At 50.6% G+C, this 22,617-nt stretch overlaps 1 protein-coding gene across 7 annotated transcripts in view; it reads right to left on the bottom strand.

The window, feature by feature from the left end:
- elmo1 (engulfment and cell motility 1 (ced-12 homolog, C. elegans)) overlaps window positions 1-22,617 on the bottom strand; it is a 51,270-nt gene that overhangs the window by 11,173 nt on the left and 17,480 nt on the right. For 3 of the 7 annotated variants that reach the window (XM_029167142.3, XM_029167141.3, XM_029167143.3), the window contains 16 exons: window positions 20,742-20,900; window positions 18,072-18,112; window positions 17,916-17,988; window positions 17,781-17,831; window positions 17,534-17,703; window positions 16,252-16,287; window positions 14,917-15,016; window positions 14,678-14,829; window positions 14,505-14,583; window positions 14,045-14,086; window positions 13,709-13,759; window positions 13,130-13,252; window positions 12,604-12,732; window positions 11,894-11,998; window positions 11,092-11,200; window positions 4,559-4,695 (listed from right to left, as the gene is read on the bottom strand). In XM_029167142.3, the coding sequence (XP_029022975.1) occupies window positions 4,559-4,695; window positions 11,092-11,200; window positions 11,894-11,998; window positions 12,604-12,732; window positions 13,130-13,252; window positions 13,709-13,759; window positions 14,045-14,086; window positions 14,505-14,583; window positions 14,678-14,829; window positions 14,917-15,016; window positions 16,252-16,287; window positions 17,534-17,703; window positions 17,781-17,831; window positions 17,916-17,988; window positions 18,072-18,112; window positions 20,742-20,819 (1,476 nt within the window). In that variant the 5' untranslated portion in view covers window positions 20,820-20,900. Of the gene's footprint in view, window positions 1-1,786; window positions 2,202-4,558; window positions 4,696-11,091; window positions 11,201-11,893; window positions 11,999-12,603; window positions 12,733-13,129; window positions 13,253-13,708; window positions 13,760-14,044; window positions 14,087-14,504; window positions 14,584-14,677; window positions 14,830-14,916; window positions 15,017-16,251; window positions 16,288-17,533; window positions 17,704-17,780; window positions 17,832-17,915; window positions 17,989-18,071; window positions 18,113-20,741; window positions 20,901-22,617 lie in introns of those variants that run through there. The other 4 variants (XM_029167144.3, XM_029167145.3, XM_029167147.3 and 1 more) reach the window with 4 other exon arrangements.

Genomic DNA, 22,617 nt, shown 5'->3' with positions numbered 1-22,617 from the left:
GCGGGCGCAAGAACAATAAAGCAGGCCTGGTTAAGGGAGCGGGAGGTTAGGCAGCCGGGCAGAAGGATATAAATAGCCTGTCTGAGATCAACAATAAAGGTGGAGGTGGGAGGGACAAAAAGAGGGGAGGATGAAAGAGAGAGAGAGAGAGCAGGAAGGAGGCGAAACAAAAGGCCTGTATGGAAATGAGAGGTAAGTGATGCTGGCGCGGAATAAGAACAACGCGGGTCCCACCGCTGGCGATGGAGAAGGGTGTGTGTGTGTGTGTGTGGGGGGGGGGGGGGGGGGGGGGGGGGGGGGGGGTGACAGCTGCTGGTGTTCAGCTCACTCACCCGTCCCACAGCGTTTGGCACCTCCGCCGTCACGTCAGCCCGGACCGGACGCCGGCGCCGCCACCCGCTCCATCAATCATGCACGCGCGCGTTAACCTCCCGGCGAAGGGAAGCTAAAGAGCCGGCCCACACATCATTTGCATTGATTTGCATTAAGTGTCCTTAATTGATTTGCAGCGAGCAGCCGGCAGTAAAACCGAAATAGCAGCGAAGCGACGGCTAAAAATAAATGGCGGCTGAAGGTTGCAGCGAGGGTCGCGGCCGCGGATGACGGGGTTTCAGAGGACTGCCGCGTGAATAATCCCACACGGGGCAGGTCGCTCTTCAACATGGCTGAGCAAAGCAGATTATGAGCGCGCCCGTGCATCACCCCGGAGCCAGGGCTCAAATGTCAAACGCCACTAAGAAGGAGGGCTCCGCTTCCAGCCTGCGCCGGCTGCATCTGCTGTAGTTCAAGCGCTCGTCCGGGTTCAAGGTCCAAGATTCCCCCGTAGTTTGTTTGTAGTGAGGAGTCCTGGTTGGGGGTCGCCTTCAATAACAGGGCCGCAGCTAAACTTTACTACTAATTACTACAGAAGTAGAACTTACAACTGCAGGAAGTTGTTCTCTTTTTATTAATTAGCAAAACCTGAACGCCAAACCCCACTTCACAATGACAAGGCAGAAGAGGAGGCTGAACTCTATAGAGTTGATCACCAGCTCAGTTATGAGTGGATGCAACGGTTCTGTGTGAATCGTCCAAAGCAAATGATTTCAGACACTGGCACCGTTTCACAGGCTCCGGCTCCGCTGTCTGACGCCGACCTCGCTCTAATCCCGTGTCAAACCCCTCCGGCTGAAACGCTGGTTGAAGCCCGTCCAAGGCTGCGAGACGCCGGCGTGGGGGAGAGAAGCAGTGGAGGCTCCGGATTCCTCCGGTGACAAACCGTGGGTGTTGTGGAGTAATCCCATTCACAACAACAAAGCCCAGCCCCCCACCACACACACACACACACACACACACACACACACACACACACACACACACACACACACACACACACACACACACACACACACACACACACACACACACACACACACACACACACACACGAGATGGGGGGGGGGGGCAGGTGAACTGGGAGGCAGCTTCCAACCGTAATCCCACAGATTATATTTGTGCGTGCGCGGCGATGGAACGCTGTGATGTGGGCCCTCGTCTACCCTGCTTACGCTCCGCTGACTCGCTCCCATCTGCGCTTCCTGTTTTCTTCCACCCCGCTACTGTCTCATCTTCTCCATCTCTCGCTGCCTTTTCTTCTCCCGTCCTCCCTCTCCACCACCGCCCGCCCCTCCCCTCCCCTCTCCGCCAGGCAACAACACAAACGCTGCCTCTTCCTCCCTTTGCTCTATTCCAGCCGTGCAAAGAAGCAGCACACTCCGTCTTCCCCGTGTAAATTCTCAGTACTTACATGTCACCTCCATATTTCTAAGTGTGGACGGACGCTCTCCACAGTGACTGATGAATCCTGCTGCCTCTGCCAAGGAAGCGGTATTTTCAGCGCTCGATGGGGAGGATGGATGCAGGGAGCAGATGGCTTCTTGGAGGAGGCGTCTAGTTGAGCGTGGACCGTTAGCTTCAGCGTTAGCCACAATACCAGAAGACTTGTCTGTCAACACGGCGCGTGCACCTTCTCCATTCGCCGCCTCGCCCGTCTTGGTTTTTATTTTTTGCTCTTCAGTTTCCCGGCTTGACTGTTTGTTTCAGGGTAATCCTTTTAAATAATAATAAAAAAAAACACCCCCTTTGACAAACTCTCCCCGTCTACTATGATGTGTTTGAACGCCGCTATCCCTCCCTCCCTCTGTGACTCTAAGAGCATCAGCCAGGCTGCTCTGCTTCACTTATGTTGATCTCCAGGCTTATGCCCTGATTGGACACACGCCACGATCACAGACGCCAATGGCGGCGCAGCAAGTGGATCACATGATAAGTGTGTGTGTGCGTGTGTGAGGGAAAGAGAGCGAGAGAGAAGGGTTTAGATGGAGGCGAGGGAGGGATGAGAGACGAGGAGGAGAGGGAGGAGGAGGGGTACCGTGAGAGGCTGAAAGCCGCTACATCAGTGAGGGATTTTTTTTTTGTTTTTTTTTTTTATTTCAAACGTCTGAGATGGAGCCTTCTCTCCTCCTGTGGGAGGGAGGAGGAGGAGGGGGAGAAGCTCTAAGCACAGACATTTGGAAGACGAGAGGGCACGCAGCCATTTAAGACGTCGCGTTCCCGACAGCCCTGATGCACACGAAATAAAGCGTGTACACACGCAGCGGAGAAGTGGCTCCATCTTACAGCATCGCTGCCAGAGTGGTGCGGCGCAGCGGCGGTAATTGGACGGGGGTTGCTATGGAAACAGGGGAAACGGTTGCATGATGGTCAGAGCTGTGCCCTGGGAGCATCAGACAGACGCGCTCTTTTTCTTTTTTCCTGTGGCCGCGTGTTTGCGCGACCGCGGGCCGCAGACCGCTCTGCAAACAGGGCCGCAGACCGTTTTGAAGTGGACGCCCTCAGAATTAGACTGGACGCAGGTTATTAGCCGCCCACACAGCCTGAACAGGAGCTGTCCTCCCATAATATATGCACAGGTGGAACTGATTGGCAGATTCTAGATTCTATTCATTCGAGCTAGACTCAACGACAGATGTGTGTTTGGGTCTCAGTCTGTCTCAGCTTGCTGTTATTTAATTAGTTACATTTATTTTATATATAATTTTTTTCTTTGTTTCATTTATGGACAGAAAATAATGGTTGGTGGAGGTCAAACCCTCCAGCTCTGTATCATTTGTCCTCTCTAATCAAGTGATCTAATTGAATGTGATCGACTGTGTAAATATTATCTGCAATCTTTTAATTTAGTGATATTTGAATTATAATTTAATTTGTGTTACTTTATTCGGTTTCCTTTTTTCATGCCAATGCTCAGGGTTTAATGGGATTTAAATCAAGCCTTCCCAGTGTGCGTTTCTGGAACACTGTCCTCCGTTGTTCCAGCTTTTTATTGTATGAATTATGCAGCCAGTGACTGTTTCAGTTCCAGATAAACAACTCAGCTCATGTTGACAAAACCGAGTAGAAAAAAGGACAACTTGCAGACATCAGAGGTCTCCAGATTGTTTAGGAGGTTCGCGGTGGTTGCAAAGTGAGACTCTCAGTGTACGAGTGCAAGTGCAGAACTCCACAGGCAGCGTTTAGCTGACAGGAAGCCCCAGAGACCCAACAGTCTCACTATCAACAAGCTGCTGCTGAATTTCAAACCCCCAAGGTGCCAAGTGGTGAAAAACGACGTTGGGGGATGGAGAGAGGGGAAAAGCATCATCAATCCACACTCAGGCGACGCAGCCTCCTGCCTTTGAGTGAGGGATGAACGATGGGTTGGATGATGGGCTGTGGGAGGTGTAGGAAACTAGAAGTGGAGCTGAACTTGAGACGTGCTTGTCATTTTTGGCCCGTCGAGATGACCTCATCACTGCTAGTCCTATTCCGAACTGTGCAACACTTCAATTTCTTACCTTAATGGCGACTTTCATTAGTGGAGCTTTTAGGGGCACGACGGGGGCGTCAGCTGCAACGAGCGGTTCTCCCGTTCCTTCAAGACTACAAAGCTATTTCTTCAAGTCAATCACCTTCACGTCCTGCGTTTCGCTTTGTAACAGAGTGACGTACGGACACGAGTGGAGGAAATGGAGCGCTGCGGATTTGAGCACTAATGTGACACACATGTTTCCAGTCAAACGGGTAAATATGAGCAGAGGACTGGACCGTGACCAACCACTGAGCACACACTGACTTGGACGCAGGGACGCTTGCGTCGCTCCGTTTGGTTTTTGACACCGTGAGACAATCATAATTTGTTTGACAAATCGGAGGAAAGGCAGGCGGCATCTGTTGCGTGCCACAACCGACGCCCAGTTGAATACACAACAGACGCCGCCATTCAAAAACACCTCATTACGATCGCTGCCTGGCAGCGCGCATCAGCGGCGTCCGCCAGCTCACAGCGACTTTCTCATCCTCATCCAGACTGTGATGCTGAGCTGCAGGAGAAGAGGCGAAAGTCTAAACGGTGGCTCCAGCACCTTTTTAAAGGAAACGCTGACAGCACGATCAGCGGTGCAAACAAGAAAAGACTGTTTATCTACCGTTCCATTGGGCCTGAGATCTGACTGTGCATGTAGAATCTGTGTAAAGGTACCTTGTTGAAGTCTTCACTTGTGGCCCTCATCTCCTTCCAGGTCTTGTTGAGCAGCTGGATGCAGATGCAGAAGAATTCCGCAAAGGAGCGGTCATGGGTGAAGAACATGGGATGGAAGTCGTGACAGTTCTCGCTGGCTGTGGACACAAACGCGCAGGCAGCGATCAGTGGAATGAAAATAGTCTTATCGTTTTCAAAGCATCGTACTGTATGTGCACACAGATGTTTCTCATGTCTGGGAAAACCGAGCCTAATTAGACGGCTTACTGGTATTCAGCAACAAGGCTCATAAAATGGTTTATGGAGCTATAATAGTTGAAATCATTGGATTGGTTGTCTCATAAAAACGGTACTGTATAGTTTTTGGACAGATGCGATCAGAGTGTTCACTGGCCAAAGAACAACGGAGAAAACACAACAAACCCCCCCCCCCCCACACACGCACGCACGTCCTAGACTCCGTACGGCAGCAGGAACAAAGATCTGCCCCGTAAATGAACCGCTGGCCTCCAGTTTACAGACACGTAATTGGGCCTGAAGGAATGTGGCCGCGGCCGCGCACCTCAACACCTGACTAATGCACAACAACAGGGACAAGCGGCCCACACACAGCGCTGCCGCAGGCAAACACCACTTACAGGAGCCGGGAAATGTTACAGGTAAAGTCAAATAACAGCGCTTAAAGTGCTTGTCGATCACATGCAATCATGCTTTATCTAAAATGCACGTACGCGACAGTATTAGAAAGACGGCAGAAAGCTAATGTGCTCCTCAATGACGTCACACTCAAACACAAAATATCCAGAATAGCAGGAAACGGTTGCAACTGGATGAAGCCGACATTTTCGTTGGACAGAAGAGCACTGAAGCCTGAAACTCCCCACTTGTTTCTGTGGAACAAGACTGAAAGGGAAAAAAGGGAAGCGGAAGGCACTCGAGAGGCCAAAAACCACATTCACCAAGAGGTACAACAACAAGGCTTGACGTCCGTTTGAACTAGATCTGCCTCCCTCTCGTCGCGCTGAGTCGAGCGCCGGCCTTGAGCCACAGATCGGCTGCAATCGAAGCTTCGCGGCGTGATGAGCGACGCCCACGGGCGGCGGCGGCGGCGGCGACGCGGGCCTCCATTCCAAGTGATGGATGGGATTAGGAGCGGAGCAAGGTGGAAAGCTCCCAGGGTACGTCCCTTCAGGGCTGCTGGTCAATCAGAAACCTAATGGAGGCGAGCGAAACGGACCCTGGACGGCTGCTTGTCCAAGCGTTCAGGCCTCAAGGGCAGCAGGAGACCAAACGGGTGAATTGAAGTAAATCCTGCCTGGTAAAAAGTTGTCTGGCTGCGAGTTTGGAGCGACCTCTGAGGTAAACAGGCAGCTTTATTGACAGGACAAACGGAGCCCTGGGGCGGCCGGGTGAGGGGAATTACATGTCCAGGCTCATTTGGGGAAATGCAGACAGTGAGCAGCCGCAGGAATTTCTCCATCCTGAGCTTCTGCAGTTCTGCAGTTCAGCAAACTCCATAACACGAAAGCATTAAATAATGGCTCTCAGCATCACAAACCCGCGCATAAAAGGACTATTGAGGAGCAGAGCTGTATCTATTAAGAAGTAAATACACTGCACAGAACGGTCCAATCGATAAAACACTGACCATCGCGGATGAAGAGATAGTGTGTATTATACAGCCTGGCATTTCCTGTGAGTCGGGCTGTTCTACCAGAACAACTGGTGGAAGCGCCTTAGTGGAAATTCTGTGCTTCTAGTAAGAGTTTGGACGCCAGCCGGACACATTAAGTGCCCGAGGAGTGTGTCACCATTTGATGGATGAGTCACACGCTCACGCACGCACACACAATGAAGCAGCGCGGCAGATATGAACTGCTAAGCTGCAGTTTGCGGCTCCTATGGGCCGTTTGCATGGGTCCAAAGCAGACGCCGTGGGACCGCGATGAGGTTCCTCCGTTCTGTGTGATCTTCATCCATCTGCACAGCCAGATGTTCAGGACCTGCACCTCCCATAACGTGGGGCAACAGGACACTGCGGCGGCCGGTTCAGGTCGGACCGGACCGTGTGCCCACGCGGATCCACAGACGCTGTGTGTGTGAGGGCGGAATGCGTTGGGACCGGGATGCGCCGGTGCAACTGGTTGCGTTCGGTGCACGTCACCCGTGAACTACAAACTCTCCAAGCTCCAAGTCACTGCCGTCAGAGTAAATCGTCATCAGGACAACGTCGGCGACTGACGTCTCCCCAAAGTGAATGCGTGATGGGGCTTTTGTGAACGTGAACGCAGGCGTGACCGAGCGTGGGACAGCTGTCGCCTGTCATGCTCCTATTAGAACCCATTCACCGTGAAGCCTGAGTGCCCCGTGACGTCAGCTAGGAGCTAATTACTCAACTGGCCACAGATGAGTCCTGGGCATGAGAGGTGACTAAGCGTGTGTGTGTGTGTGTGTGGGGGGGGGGCTGAACGCCACCCTGACATCTGTCAAGGTCCAGTGTGTATTCGCTTGTGTGCATGTGTGTCCCTGTGTGAGCACAAAGTAAGCGAAGCAACCCTCAGAGTCACCTTGCAGCTCAGCCACATGATGAATACGCTGTGAAAAGTGTCATCCTCACTCTAATTACAATACCAGCGTGGCCCGGTGTCCAACTGCGACAAGGAAAGTGTGTGTGTGAGAGAGTGAGCGTGTGACCGGTGGGCCCCGTCAGCACCATCCAGTCCAGTCACTGTTTGCATATGTACAGGATGCCAAGGCAGCAGGTAAACAGATGAGCACATCACCACAGCAACCAGGCACACGATGAGTGAATATGGCTGCTACCTTAGCGCCGTTTGCCCACTGTATTGAAACAGCGTGTTTGTTTGTTTGCAATGGAGGGGAGGGGGTGAAAACAGGAAAAAGTCAAAGCCCTATTTCCTTCATGGTACAAATAATATCAGCGTGTAGACTCCTAAACAACAGTCAAGATGCATTCGAGGATGGAAGGAGAGTGGCGAACACAGGCAAACTGAGCAGCACCTCTGCTTTCACACGCGCCACATGTTCTCACAATCAGACATATCGGAGGAGCCGCAGGGTGCAATTACTCAACGCAGCAAATAAGCCTCATGCCTTCGATACATCAGATACGGGGGCAACGGTGAAGACGGGAACACACCTCACGACAGATGCTTCTGCAGCCAGATCAGACGGTGAGTCATGCTTACGTAAACTAACACATAATCTGTCTGAGTTTGCCCAAATCAGGAAACACAATTGTTTATCACAATGAAAAACTCCAGGCAAATGTCTTATCAGAATTTTGTTGTTTTTTATTGGTTTGTTTTTCATTTCACGTGTTTTAACTTTGACGCATAAATGCACAAACCAGAGAGCAGTCTGTCATAGGATGCGTTTCAACCACTGCACCACTTCAGTCCTTTAAGTGTTGCTGAGAACCGACAAGGGACCAGAGCATTTGAAAAAAAAAAAACTTTAAGGATCTGCAAATGTTGAGATCCTCAAGCATCCATCTGTCGTTTTTTTTTTGTGCACTTCTATTTAAAGATTTCCTGCTGTGTTTGCCTGAAGCCACGAAGTGGAAACACCAAAGTAATACTCCTCCCTTTAACACGAGGCAGTGAAGTGGCTGCCGACTGCCAAGTAGATGCTCATGTCACGACTTGAGGGATACGTGCGATTCCACACTCGGGTCTTCCCTCCACTCAACCTCATCGACTTCGCTCCGAAGTCATTGAGGCAGAATTACGAGAGGGATTAGAAACTAAAACCTTAAGACTTACCAGATGACTTTAAGTAGGATCACCTCTCAAGCTAATGCTCCCATAATGCCGAATGTTACATTATTAATGTTTGATCTTAGGCATAAAATCTCATCCCGTTATCCCCATATTTCATTAGCAGGAGTAACCGTTTGCAAAGACAGGACCGCTGAAAATGATAAACGACCCAACACGGAGTATAAGCCCGTAACCACAGGTACATCTAACCCAATACTACGCCACAACCCTTTTATGATTTATAAACGTGGAATTTGAACACTGCTATTTATCAAGAAGCTTTTTAGAAAGTTCAACTTTAGATGTTTGGATATTTTGCAGTGCATGCATATGTAATGCATATGAATTGCTAGATAATGGAATATGCTAGCATGCAAGGAAAAATACCTCAGTGGGTCAAAACCAGCATGGGTCAACACACCTACATTCAAAAAGTCATTTTTAGATGATGTATTGTGGTGTGAGATGAACAGTGGAGCTGTCTAAGGTTCTGAATGTCCTTTTAGTCATCCTGCCCTTACTCTGTGTGTGTGTGTGCGTGCGTGTGTGTGTGTGTGTGTGTGTGTGTGTGTGTGACCATGCCTTTGTCCATGCCCGCGAATGGCTCACTACCCTGCTCTCCATCGCAGCAATGAGACACCACTCTGTGAATCACCAAGCAGGCCCATTACTCACCAGGCCTGGCCCTTTATAAATAATGTCATAAATATTCCATGGGCCAGCTTAAACTGGAGATTTGGAAAAGTCGTGGCTCGGCGCCTCACCGGCGCAGATTCCATTAAGCGCAGTGTTCCAACAGGAACATGCTGCGACAATTAATCTTTTAGGATCTGCAGCAGGGCAACAATAAATGGAGGAGCAGGAGAGAGTACGGGCATGAATTAATGGAAGATGGTGAGTCTGGAGGAAAACCAGCACAGAATGACACCTGCATTTCATGGATTACACAAAATGTACATGAAGTGACAACTACTTCAACACTTGTCTTTAACGTGACCAGAAACCAAATCTGCATCAAAACAAACCCTGTAAAAATGTTAAATGGCTAAAAATGAGGAGAGCATTAAATAGAAATAAGGAAGTGGAACAACACATCAAGACTCTGTCATAACACGTTCCTGAGTGGCTTCTCTTGTAGTTCATGAAAGTTTAAGATGCTATTTACTTGTTTACTGGCGTCATTTATGTCAAGCACGCGTGATGGAGGAAGCGACTCGGCACGAAAGCGCAAGAAATAAGGTCTGAGAGGGACAGATGTTTTGTTAGAACCCCAGAGAGAAAGAAAATCATGAATCTGACAACAGTGAGGAAAAATTAAGATGGAACGAGAGCTCGAGGAGACGAGGGGGGAAGAAAGGCAACTTCAACAGCCGCCGGCGAATCCAGAATCCCTCTTTGTTTAATCCACATGAAAAAACAAGCAGCGAGTGTCTGGTCCCTGTCAGAGCCACACGGGCGTTTCACACAGACACAACAAAGCAAATCAGCCACAAGACGTCACTGGCTTCACCATTAATCCACCGTTTCTTTGGGAGATGTAGCACACAGAAAGAATGTAATAAAACACACTGCACCAGAGGGTTGGCTGGTTTTTTACAGAAACAAGTATGACTTTGCAACAGCAGAATCACAGTGTGTTCGTGTTGGATGTATGAGACCAGCAGCAGCTTCGCTCCACAGTCTCATTCCTGAACCACGATCGCAGACACAAATGCCAAAGATTTCATGTTCATTTTTAAAAAAAAAAAAGGTATAACTTTCCTAAAAAATAATGGTTGTTGTTTTTTTTACACAGCCTTCATATCCCATCATAAATATTAATAGTGAGGTCAGTCCCTGTGGGCAACAGCCTCGGCACAGGTGACATTATACAGCCGCTGGGAACAGAAGGGCCGCATCTATGCGTGAAGGTCACCGCTATGATTCAACTTCAGCATTTATTCCTGCAGGGAAATTAAAGTACACAGAGCCGCCTGTTTATAAAAGCAGACAGCCTTGTTTCTATAGGGGAAGGTTTTCCAGCATGGAACCCCACAGGATCACAACAGTCTGCAGAGCTCCTCGCGGCCTGGGCGTACGTTGTGTTTATCTGGAAGTGAGCGACTTAAAGACAAACTGAAGATTATTCGCGTTGAGGAGCTGGCGTTGATCCCGTTTCATTCATTCAAAAACAAACTGGAGGAAGTCACAGACGATATTTTACCGCTTTGGACAAGCTTAATCTGCATTTTCATATCAGGTCTGCCCTGTCCTCACCCTCCACGTGTCTGTCATTTTAGGAACGCACGCGAGGATCTGAAGGAATTTCCTTCACGGTCACGTTCCCCCTACAAGAACCCTGCAATGCGGCGGAGTCGAAGTCCTCCACAAAAATAGAGACATGATCAGAGGAAAAGGGCACGTCGGTTCAAGCCGAGCTAAAAATGCCGCCCCCCCCACAGAGAGCAGCAGGGGTCAGTCTGGAGCGGAACCGAGGCCCACTTGCCCATTTAAAGAAGTGAAGACATATGAAAAGGGCACATCAATTTGGAGTGGACGTGGGCGCAGCCTCCCAGAGGAGGCGTGTTGGGCTGAAAGGGGCTCGATGGGGGCGAGGGACATCACTAAATAATGAACTCCCTGCAGCACAATTACGGAGCATAATGGCTGCTTGGCTGTGAACGGGGAGTGTATTTCTGTGTTTACGTCCCCCTCAGACCTCAGCGAGGGCTCGAGCAGAGAGGTGGACGGAGAGCGCTGGATGGGACTTACGGAGCTCGCCCACTTTCAGGATCTCGCAGAGCATCTTGGTCAGCTCGATGCTGCTGCGGCCGAACGGACACTCGTGCTTGTCTTCTCGGCTGCTGTTCTCCAGGACGATCTAGAAAAACGCAAACAACGGGGACAGTTTTCATCAAGCACGGAAATTTGCACACGTGGAGGAGGTGTGAGTGAGTGCATTTCACCGTGTCCTAGAACGAGCAGACACTCGTCTTACAAAATACAAAAAGATACAACACTATTGTTTAAGTGCTGCACTTAAGGTTACTCCAGACTTCTTACTCTATTTGACCTTGTCTATAACAGCAAAGAAGCCACTTTGCCAATTGATCAATTTAGCTGGAGACAGTTTAATTTGAGAAATTGGAGGCAGTGGTTTTTGCCCCGTTTGGTGAACTGCTAAAAGGCTGAGTTGGCAACTAGACGTCTCTTTTTTCCGGTGGTGCATGAACGCAACGATCAAATCAACACACACACACACACGCATGCATGCGCACACACACACACACGCATGCACACGCACACACACACACACACACACACACACACACACACACACACACACACACACACACACACACACACACACACAGTATATGGTGTATAATTAAGCTGCACACAATAACTGATGATAGAAGGTTTAGTAGGAAGCAGAAGTGATAATGAGAAACATATCACCACACATTCCTCTGTGTGTGTGTGTGTGTGTGTGTGTGTGTGTGTGTGTGTGTGTGTGTGTGTGTGTGTGTGTGTGTGTGTGTGTGTGTGTGTGTGCGTCCATTCGTATGCTTACCCTGACGTAGGCGTCCTGGTGGTGTCTGGCAAAGTACAGCATGTTATCCAGAGCCAGCATGCCTGGAGGAATCTGGGTGAAGTCCACAGCTGGATTCACATGGTTCTGCGAGAGAGAGGAGCAGGACGGTAAAACACTGAACTCGCTCTGTTCTTCTCCAACACAAAGCAGTTTACACACAATTAGAGGCCTTTGACTGACACAGTAAGTGTGTAAGGAGAGTAAAAGCAATAGAAGGCAAACAAACGATCCTGGTGGCGAGATAAGGTTTATCTGAAGGAACGGGGCCTGTGACTGTGCATGGTGTGCGTCTGAGGAGTTCGGGGAGCTTCTCTCCACAGAGCAGACGAACCAGCGCCACCGGGCTTATCTCCGCTGCACACGCTGCAGAGGGAGCGTGGAGGAGAGGAGCGGCTCCGGGCTCACGCCGAGCCGTCCACTTCTCATGCTATACTTAGACCTCCGCATGCGCCACCGGCCACGCTCGGACCGCAGAGAGGCGCACGCACGCACGCCCCAAAAGAGCATGCAAGGACGAGGGCGAGCGAGAGGAGGAGCCGAACGCGAGGGGTCGAAAATGAAACAGCCGGAGGTGTCTGGACAAACACCGATCTGCAGGACGGGTCGCGTTCCATTTCCCTTCGCCTCCTCCTGTGTTCATTTCTGACGCCATTATTAGCAGCGGATTGAACCGCATCAACGGCACTCACGATGAAGCCCAGCTTCTTGTAGTCGCGCGTGTACATGGACTTGCGCTTCTCGATGCTGCCGCTGTTGTTGGGCTCACACTCGGCATCGAAGGCGATCCTGCGCAGCTCGAAGATGATGTCCCTCTGAGCCTGCAAGACAGAGATGAATGATCAAGTGCAGCGTTAAAATCTGTCTAGTTTATAATTTAAGAAGGTTCTCTTAGCTACGTCTCAGAGCCTAAGGCAGTCTGGCCAGCAGCCATTTGTCTCCACCATTTCTATTACTAATCTACAATAACTGATTTTTAAAATTTGGCCTGGATCAGAGCCAAAGTGTCCATTTTTGATTTCAAGAAAAATTACTATAACCAGTTATGTTAAAAATTGATTTAGGTTTAAGCCAAAGGCTCAGGGGAATAAAAAAAAAGTGTCTCAAGTCTTTTTTTTGGCGTGTCTGCTTTTTGGATGCAGCTGATGCAAAAGCACAAGCTTATCACGACTCAGCTGATCTCGTCAGATACTGCCCTGTACAAACACGGTCCCCCACCTGATCCTGTGGGTCCATCTTGGTCATCATGCGGTCCTCCAGCAGGTTGAAGGTGAGCACCTGCAGCACGTACAGCTGGTGGGCCATCTCGTCGTTGATCGCTGTGGTGCTCCGAATCACGTTCTGCACAAGGATGTCAAGGTCAAGCGGAGGGCCGGGTAACAAGAAAGGATGAGGAGTGGAGGAGCGGGATGTTTGATGTGCAAAGAGGAGGGAGGGACAGAGATCAGGATGTGGGCTCCGGTGAGACAGATTTTTGGAGGGAGACGGCGAGAGATAAAATTTGGGAGGGAATGACGAGGATTGGAAAGAAGTCGGATCAAGGAACAGGAGAGAGGAATTAGATTTAACACAAGAGACAGGATGAAAGAGAGACAAGAAACAGGTGCGAGAAAATGAGTATAGTAGATAATGACTAGGAAGGTGAGACAGAGGCAGAAGTAGCAGGTGTCATCTTTCCCTGTGATATTGCTCTGAAGTAGAAGCAGGGAGATGAAAAGATGTAAAGAGAGACAAAGATAGAAAGAGAAAAATAGGGATGCGGTGGATGTGTGAAGAGGAGGATGCGACTGGACTTACACTGAGGATGATGGAGCGCAGCTGTTTCTGGGCAAGAATATGGGCCATCTCCTGGAGGGGGGAAGAAAGGAGGGAGAAACCGAGAGAGAGGGAGACAGGAGTTATGAAGAGCAAGGAGGCGGCAGGAAGGGCAAACTGTAAAAGCATAAAGACATGTTTGTTTTGGGGGGTGGGAGGGGGGTGAATGTGGTGCAAAACCAAACCAAACGCCGCCGTAACACTGCGAGGCATGCAGCGAGCGGCTTCAAAGGAAACAAGCCGTCCCAAACACAGGTGAGGTCTTAACGGGGGACTAAAAGGCGCAAACTACAAGGTGCTAATCAAGGGTGCACTTACTGTCAGGGGACAATTTAGGATGTCCCCAATGTGCTCGTCGAACTAGCAACATCGTGTGCAGTGGGGGGAGAAAGTCAGAGACAGAGAGACAAGAGAGTGAGTGAGTGAGTGAGTGAGTGAGTGAGTGAGTGAATGTGGAAGAAAAAATACGAGAAATACGAGCGTGAGGAGGGTCAAAAATTCATTTTATCAGTGGTGCAGCTGGTGGGGGGGGGGGCAGTGTCAGCAGAATGGTGGGAGACTCGGGGATCATAATAATAGCTTTACTGATGCTGGTGTCAACACAGTCATTCTGAGCAAAGTCCAGAATTGCCTCCTTGTACAACGTCCCTGCGAAGCCTCCGCTGCAGCATCGCTGTTTGAATCGGGCTAAATTTATCTCGCCACGCGCTCTTGGGCCGAGCGAGAGGGTACGCCGTTCGCACGCAGCCCCTAAAAGGTCCTCGACGGCGCTGCTCACCTGTCTCTTCTCCTCTGGGGCCTTGAGGAAGAGAGCATTGATGACTGCAATAGTGTAGGTCTGGATGTCCTGATCCGTCCTGGAGGCAGAACCCAGCAAACAACACGGTCAGGCCCTTTCTATTAGAGGGACCGATCTAAATATATAGAAATCCATCGAATGGATCCTCGCACCCCTGGAGATGTGGGATGAGCTGCCCAATGGTGATCTCTTGCGCCACCTTGTGGTACAGGTCCTGGCTGTTGAGCACCATGGACTCCAGGATGGCCAGGGAGCGCTGCAGCACGGCCGTGTCCATCGCCGATTTGTTCACGTAGCTGGCAATCTGCAGTGAAAAAACCCAAACACAGCAGGGTGAGCAGGTCCACGCTGCGACTGCAGCCCCGCTCAGTGCGCCAGCCTCCCTGCTGACCTTCTTGATGAAAGCCACGGAGAAGGTGTCCCAGGAGACAATGCCGTGGTCCATCAGCTCCACAAAGGCCGTCAGCGTGAAGGACAGCAGGTCCCCGAAACTGCAACACAGCACAAACGGAGACACGCGCGAACTATAGGGGAGCTCTCTCACAGCAGGGTGCGAGGCCGCAGAGCCCGGGTGAGGGAGGGCGAGCGAGACGGAGGCAGAGGGGGACAGAGCAGAGGGCCGGTGCTGCAACCGAAGGGGTACCGGAGCACAGGAGAGGCAGAGAAGGGGGAGAGAGGCTGGCGATGCAGCGCAGAGCCTTCATGAAAACAGCAGAGGCCATTAGGAAACCAGCGGGAGCAGGGCAGCGCAGCGAGGCGTTCGCTCGGAACCAGAAAGCTACGGAATTAAGTCAAGTCATGCAGTTTCACAAATATCAACACTCTGCAAGAGTCATTAGAGGCCAAAGCAGGGGAGAGATTGAAGATTCATATATAAAACTACGCTGTGGTAAAATTTCTTAAACGTTACAATGCTGACCCCTACTGGTCAAACGTGGTACAGCAAACGCAATTACTGCACGCTTGAGCATCTTTCTATTGGCTTTTAATAAGCTGAATTCATGAGCTGTGAGCATAATAACAAAAATTTCTAAAACTTAAAACTGGGATGAGCCAAATAATGTAGGAATGTAAACATGCCTGAGCTGCAGCTGCTGCCAACATTAGCAAAGACACACTAAGCGACACTAAACCACAGCCGAGGTCGGAAAAGGCCTTTGCACACGGCACTGGGCACCTCCTGCAGGCGACGGTCGCTGCTTAACTACCGGCACTACATGGAGGAGTTCAACACTGAGGATGAGTGGACGGAGCTTTAAATGGCAGGTAGAGTAAAGGAAACCTGGTAGGTGGTTGCAGAGAGGCTTCAAATTAATGAAGAGAAAGTGAATGTTTATTTAGGTCAAACGTGAGCAGCACCGCTTTGGAAAGAACACCAAGATTTCATTCTACTAATGACTGGTACAAATACATGGAGACGATTAAATGAGTAAAACTAGCAATTGGTTGGTTTTAAGGAATCACTCTTTTTTTTGATTCTTAATGATCAAATCTTGGTCTTCTTTCAGTTTTATGATGTAGAAGAATTAATAAGTTGTTTAGTTGTTTGCCCAAAACCACATGCAAAACAGTGACCTTTCCTCTGAGTGGGGACGATGCTGCGTTACACACACATTTCCCATAAGGCACTGGGAGCCGAGCCTTAAACATGCAGACTCGCTCAGCGAGTTAGGAAGCGCACAGAGACGATACCTCCACCCACAGGGGAGGGGGGGGGGGGTCTTACCAGGGCTTCATAATCTTCTGTAGTTTCTGATAGCGTCTGCAAAGATTTGAGAAACTTTGGAGTCAGAGGTGGGAAACCAACAGGCATTGAATTATGGTACAGACCTTTACCAGTAAGATGCATTTGAAAATCCTTTGTGGATGTGATATGTGTGAGCAAGCGGCAGCTGCGTGCTTTAGTCAGCAGAGGGAGACGTGTGCGCTCGGCTCACAAAATCTGCAGCCGATTGATTTCCTCATGAATAGTCTACAGCATCTCTACAGCAGCATCAGATCAGCGCCCGCTCTGACCGAGCCCCTCGAACGATGGCAGAGTGTGTGTTAGACACTGATACCTCTGTGTGTCTGTTTCATAAGCCCCTCACATGAATATGCATCTCACACACACACACACACACACACACACACACACACACACACACACACACACACACACACACACACACACACACACACACACACACACACACACACACACACACACACACACACACACACACACACACACACACACACACACACACACACACACTTCAAAACCCTCAGTCCTGAATAACTGATGATCATTTACATAAAACACGCTTAAATGAGAGAGCGAGCGGCAGAGTGGAGTCAACATCGACGGCTGCCATGACGGCCCGGTGCAGTGAGATCTAACCGGGTCAAATGTCTGCTAATTTCAACATCATCGGTGAAAGTAGGGGAGCTCCAACGATTTTCTGTCATCAGTTAAAAAAAAAAAAAAAAAAAAAAAAAGACACAAGATGAGGAGCTCACACACACACACACACACACACACACACACACACACACACACACACACACGTCCTTAAGTTAACCTTCAGTTTCCATTGGCTTCGCCCTCCGCCCAAACGTGCAGCTGCTGAGCTAATGGCGGCGCAGAGCCTCCTCTCAGCTGTGTGCGACCTCATCACTGTGGTCAGCAAACGTGGCGCGTGTGCTGGATTCCAGGCGGGTTCCTATGGGGGGGACGCCGTTCCACCTTATGCAACAGCATAAACGCAGCCCTGTAGCGTGACGCAAGCAGCGCCACCGTCAGTCATCCTGCCTGATCTCAGATCAGTAGAACGCGTTTAAAGTTCGGCCCGATGCCTTCAAACCCCCCAAAGCTCTGGTCACGGCTGCTGCTGCTGAGGAATGCTGTAGAGTACACACAGTGTGGTGCCAATGTAAAGCCTGAAGCGCCGAATTTTCATTCATTCAACACCGAGGAGGCCGAGAACGTGTCCGAGGGGAGGAAAAGCGGGACGCGTGCGACTTACTCGGTCCCGCTCTCCACCATCTGCGTCAGCAGGGAGATGCCGTCCAGGTTGATGAACTCCTGGGCGAAGGTGATGTCGCGGGAGGCGTTGGCCAGGTCCTTCAGGGCCTCCAGCTTGGCGTCCATGCTGGACGACTGGATGCGCTCGTGGAGCTGGACGGCCGTCTGGTACTGGAGGAGGAGGCAGAGGCTCAGCACGGGCGAACGGGCCGAGCCCAACGGGCCCGAGCGCCGGCGCGGGGACTTACGGGGGAGGTGGTGAGGCGCAGGATGGAGCCGTTCTTGATGTCGTTGCGATTCTGTGGGCGGAACCAGAGAGAGGGGCAGATTTCAGTGAGCGGCACCGCGGCCGATGCCGGGACGTGGGAAACGGTCCCTCCCACCTTCTCCGTGATGTAGAAATTGGTCGCGTCGGCGATCTGCAGCGCGAAGTTCTCGTTGTTCCCCAGGGACCACCTTTGAACGCAGACGAGGGGATTAAAGGCTCGGCCCGGTCATTCCCGAGGGCGCTCGCGCGCGTGTGCAGGCGGTGGACTTACCCTTCGCAAACTTCCTTAATGATGGCGGAGAGAGGCTTTTTCTGTGTGGAAACACAAAACAGCGTTTAGTCCGCGGGCCGAGCGCCGCGTCCTGAATCAACACTGGGCCTCGCAGTGGGCTGTGATTATTTTATATTCTGGGTCTGGCACAGCGAGAGGCTTTTCATCAGGACTCTGTATTTATCCAAGTGTCCAAGTGCTGAGCGTGCGTGATGCATCACTTCACTCAGTCTTACTGGATGTGACCGCTGTCTTTAAATAAACCCGTTTAACGCTGGACCGTGCTTCTTCGGCTCCGTGGAACAGTTTGGGATTTAATAGATGGTCCAACGGAACCGAGCAGAACAGAACAGGACTTTCCACCAACGCTGCACCCGTCCACCAGATCAGGTTACAACTAAAACACGGTCACATCCAGCAGCTGATGCAGCGTCACTCATCCTCCGCACCGGGGTCGGAACGACACGCGGCGCAGTGAGGACGACGGGATCGTTCTGACGCTCTGTGGGAAGAAGAGGGTGAAAACACGAGCAAAGATCAAATAAAGCAATAAACGCGATCAGAGCGTACGGGAGGAAGACGAGGAGCTGGAGAAATGGATAGGGCGGTGACGCGCACACACACACACACACACACACACACACACACACACACACACACACACACACACACACACACACACACACACACACACACACACACACACACACACACACACACACACACACACACACACACACACACACACACACACACACACACACACACACACACACACACACAAAATGTTAATAAATGCAAACCAGTGAAGATGCAGGAGCGTGAATGCAAACATTCAGCTTTCTATTAACACACGCCGTCAGGAGGTTTGCAACATTGTGCCACTCGTTTATTGATCCAAGATACAAGATACTTTAACCTCCTTTTATTCTGGCTCTAATCTTGAATCTTGCTTTCTGTTCCGTTAATTGCTTTAGTGTCCTGTTTATCTGACCCGTCCCACCTGTCTATTAGCTCCCCTGACTCGGCTGCAGTCCATCGAGGACAGAAACGCTGCTTCACGGCTGCTGCAGCAGTAGGATTCGCCTCGTGCTCTGATCTACAGTAGAATAAATCCCATCCAGTCTCATCTAAGGTTTTTTTTAACTTGTGTCAGCTGCTGTGATCAGACGCGACACTTTCCTTTTGACTGCGAGGATAACGAGCCACTGCAAGTACTTTCCGAGGCCATTAACTTTTACAACAGGCAGACGAGGACTCGCGTCCGATAGCGACATTTTCTGCAAACACGCCATTTTAATTTACAAGGATGCAGTTTGTACTTGTTTTAATTTTACAGCTGTCATTTGTTCGACACACAGTATCCGTCCTGGAGGAAACTAACAATACATTCATCCTTTCTCATCACTCCTGTAGCAAAAAGAATATGGACAACACACACACACACACACACACACACACACACACGTCAGCACACACACACATGCATGAATAGTAACAAGTATGCATGTTACCACACAAATACTCCCACACACTATTTCACTTATGCAGTGCTAAACAAAATAGAAAAAAAAACAAAAAACAACAAGAAAAAAAAAAAAACAAGCACGCACACACACTTTTGTTTGGCCTCAAGACAATGCAGACAACTGAAGCCCACTCCCCATCGCATGACTCAGACAGCCATATGCTGCTGCAGGGCCTATTGTACATGGGGGAGGCAGAGGGGAGAGGAGGAGGAGGGGGTTGACGTGTGTGTGTGTGTGGGGGGGGGGCGCACACACACTCACACACACAACAAAAGACACGGAGGAGGAGTGAGGGGGAGCAAACGAGAGAAAGCAAAGGACGAGGAGGAGGAGGCAACAGATAGGAGAAACAAGAGAGATGACAGGGAGGGATAAGGGAATTAGAAGAGCGGAGGAAGGGGAGGAGGAGCGACTTAAAGACGCGAAGACGGAAGAATGGGCCGATGTTTTAGACTTCAGGCTGCGGGGGGGGGGGCGAGGAGTCATTAAATACATCGCTAAACCTCCACTTAAGTGCTCAGAGCACCTTGTGGCGGAGCCAGAAGCGCAGCGCTCCATTCAGCGGCTCCTCCATTCAGGAGGAGCAGCCGCAGCTCCAGTTGCCACAGTGACTCATAGCGTGTACAATCATTAGCCCATCTGTGAGTCACACCCGCACAAAGAGCAGGCCATTTTACACACGGTGTGTAATCGAACGACGCACCCGCACTCATGTCATCCATCCCCAGCATAAGCTAATCACGATTATTTTGTTATCCCCTTTGTTGCACCTGCGTGGGGCGTTCAAATGCGGCGTGGCCTTCACCTGTGGGTTCAGACTGCAGCTCTGTGTCTGTGTGGTAGCAGCCACTAATGCAGGGTTAGAACATCAGGTTAAACCAGGTGAAGACTGAACCATCAACAATACTGATGATCAAACTATTCCAGCGCCTGTCAAATGGTGGCATGCGATTTAAACCATTCCAGACGCTCCTCCATCACGTGTGGCTCCTCAGCTTCCTTCATTAAGAACCCTCCTTTGGGCAAAACCATTAGCATTTTAATTGCATGGATTTAAAAAAGGCCCGATCACATCTGCGCAGCGCCCGGCCTCACGGAGCCCCTCCCCCTGCGGGGGGTCGCAGTACGGCCCACATCCCACCTGGTCGATCTCCATGAGCTTGGGGAAGGCCCCCGGCCACTCGATGGCCACCTTCACGATGTCCGCCGGCGGCGGCATGGCTGCCGGCGCTGGGGTGTTTGCTGCGAGTGTTGCTGCCTCACACCTCTGTCACGTCTAACGGAGGACTTTCATCCACACCTGCAGGACAAATATAAAGAGAGAGAGAGAACGTAATGAGCATCACTATAACAAACGGACGGGGAAAAGAACAAAATGGGGCACATTAAGTCAAAAAGAGGCTGTAGTTATTTTAGAGGATGTCTCCTTGGATCATGTTCAACTCAGTTCTAATTATATTACATATGACTAAGGACGGAAAGGCCAACAAGGGCAGAGCTGAAGAACAGATAAGACATGAGCTCATTCCCCGATCATGTCATCTCCACTAACTACTGATGACTCTAACGAGCAAATTAATAGGTTAACGAACTTACACCAGACTGTTTATGAGGACACGCACGTCGATTATGACCATTATGCCCTAAAACCATGAGGTCAGGCCACTCGGCTGCAGATGAGTGTTATTATAGAAACTACAGATGCTGTGCATGTCAGGGTCAAGCCTTCAAACACGGTAAAAACCCTGCTGCTGCTAAAAGCACGTCCGCCGACTCCACACACTGGATCTGAATGTGTGAACGCCGGCGTCGTTTCCCAGTGCATCGGGGGCGAGGCGGCAGATACCCGTCCAGGTTTAACTGCTAACGAGGCGAGTAAAGCGGAGTAATAAAGGTTTCAAACGCGGTCGGCTCAGTCATTTAAACGCAGCACAAGCAGATTAAATATCCAGCAACGCCTCCCAGATCGGCAGCTGTTTCCAAATAATACGATCAGTTTGACGGCTGCTTTCTAATATTCCACTACTCCTAACAAGTGCAATAAAAACACATTACGCAATGTGCACTTTCAAGCACACAGCCTCTGGTTTACATGTATAGCAACAACCACATCAAGGGCGCGGCCCGAGCGCTGGGCTGTAATTCACAAGGGCTCCTCCCCGGGCTCTCGTCCCCGAGCGGGCGCCAAATAGCGACTGGAGCCCGAGCAGCTGGACCCGGAACCCCGCGGCTTCGGGAGATGAGCCACGAGGAGGACGCGTGGCGGAAAAAGCCTGGACGGAGCCGCTTCTAATGAAGCGCAGCGCGTTGAACTGCGTCGCGCGCAGCCGACTGAGGAAGGCGTCAATTATTTACCTGCCCGGTCTGGATCATTACAGCTGCTGCTGGAGAAGCCTGTTTACGTCTATGGCAGAACTAAGGTCTCGGACTAATTCCTGGGAGAGAAGCGTTGGTGCGGATCGAGACGGGCAGAAGCGAGTGAAAAGTGTGTGTCTGCCGCCACATCTGCTCCGACACAGTCCACACACAACTGTGTGAGTATGCGCTAAATTAAAGATAGTATAACATAATGAGCCACGCTTGGTGTTGGACGTGAGTCACCCCATAATAATCCTCATCGCCGTTATTCAAAGGCCCGTTGCCATGGCAGCCACTGCATCGATAGCTCAAGATGTGGATGCATCTTTCTTCCCAGAGCGAAGTCGCACTCAAGTCATGTTTGTCGTCACTCCACGAACACGACCCTCTGCTTTGAAGCTTCTATGACGACGATAGCGTGTCCCCATCTGCACCCCCCCTCCATCACGATGAGAGAACAGTGGAAAGACAATATGGGCGTGGACAGACGCCGTAAACTCGAATTATTGTGGACACAAACTAAGCATCGGCAGCCTCATGCTGTTGATGCCAAGCTTTGGTACAGACCCTTAGTCATAGATGCACAAATCGCCTTCATTCACAAAGCGACGACAGCAGGACACCGCGAAAGAGAAACAGAGATGCCTTCAGGGTCGGCT

The sequence above is a fragment of the Betta splendens genome, chromosome 11 (assembly GCF_900634795.4).
Source record: "Betta splendens chromosome 11, fBetSpl5.4, whole genome shotgun sequence".
Classification (NCBI taxonomy): domain Eukaryota; kingdom Metazoa; phylum Chordata; class Actinopteri; order Anabantiformes; family Osphronemidae; genus Betta; species Betta splendens.
The sequence above is the reverse complement of the archived record's forward strand: the minus strand, read 5'-3'. Positions and strand labels throughout refer to the sequence as shown.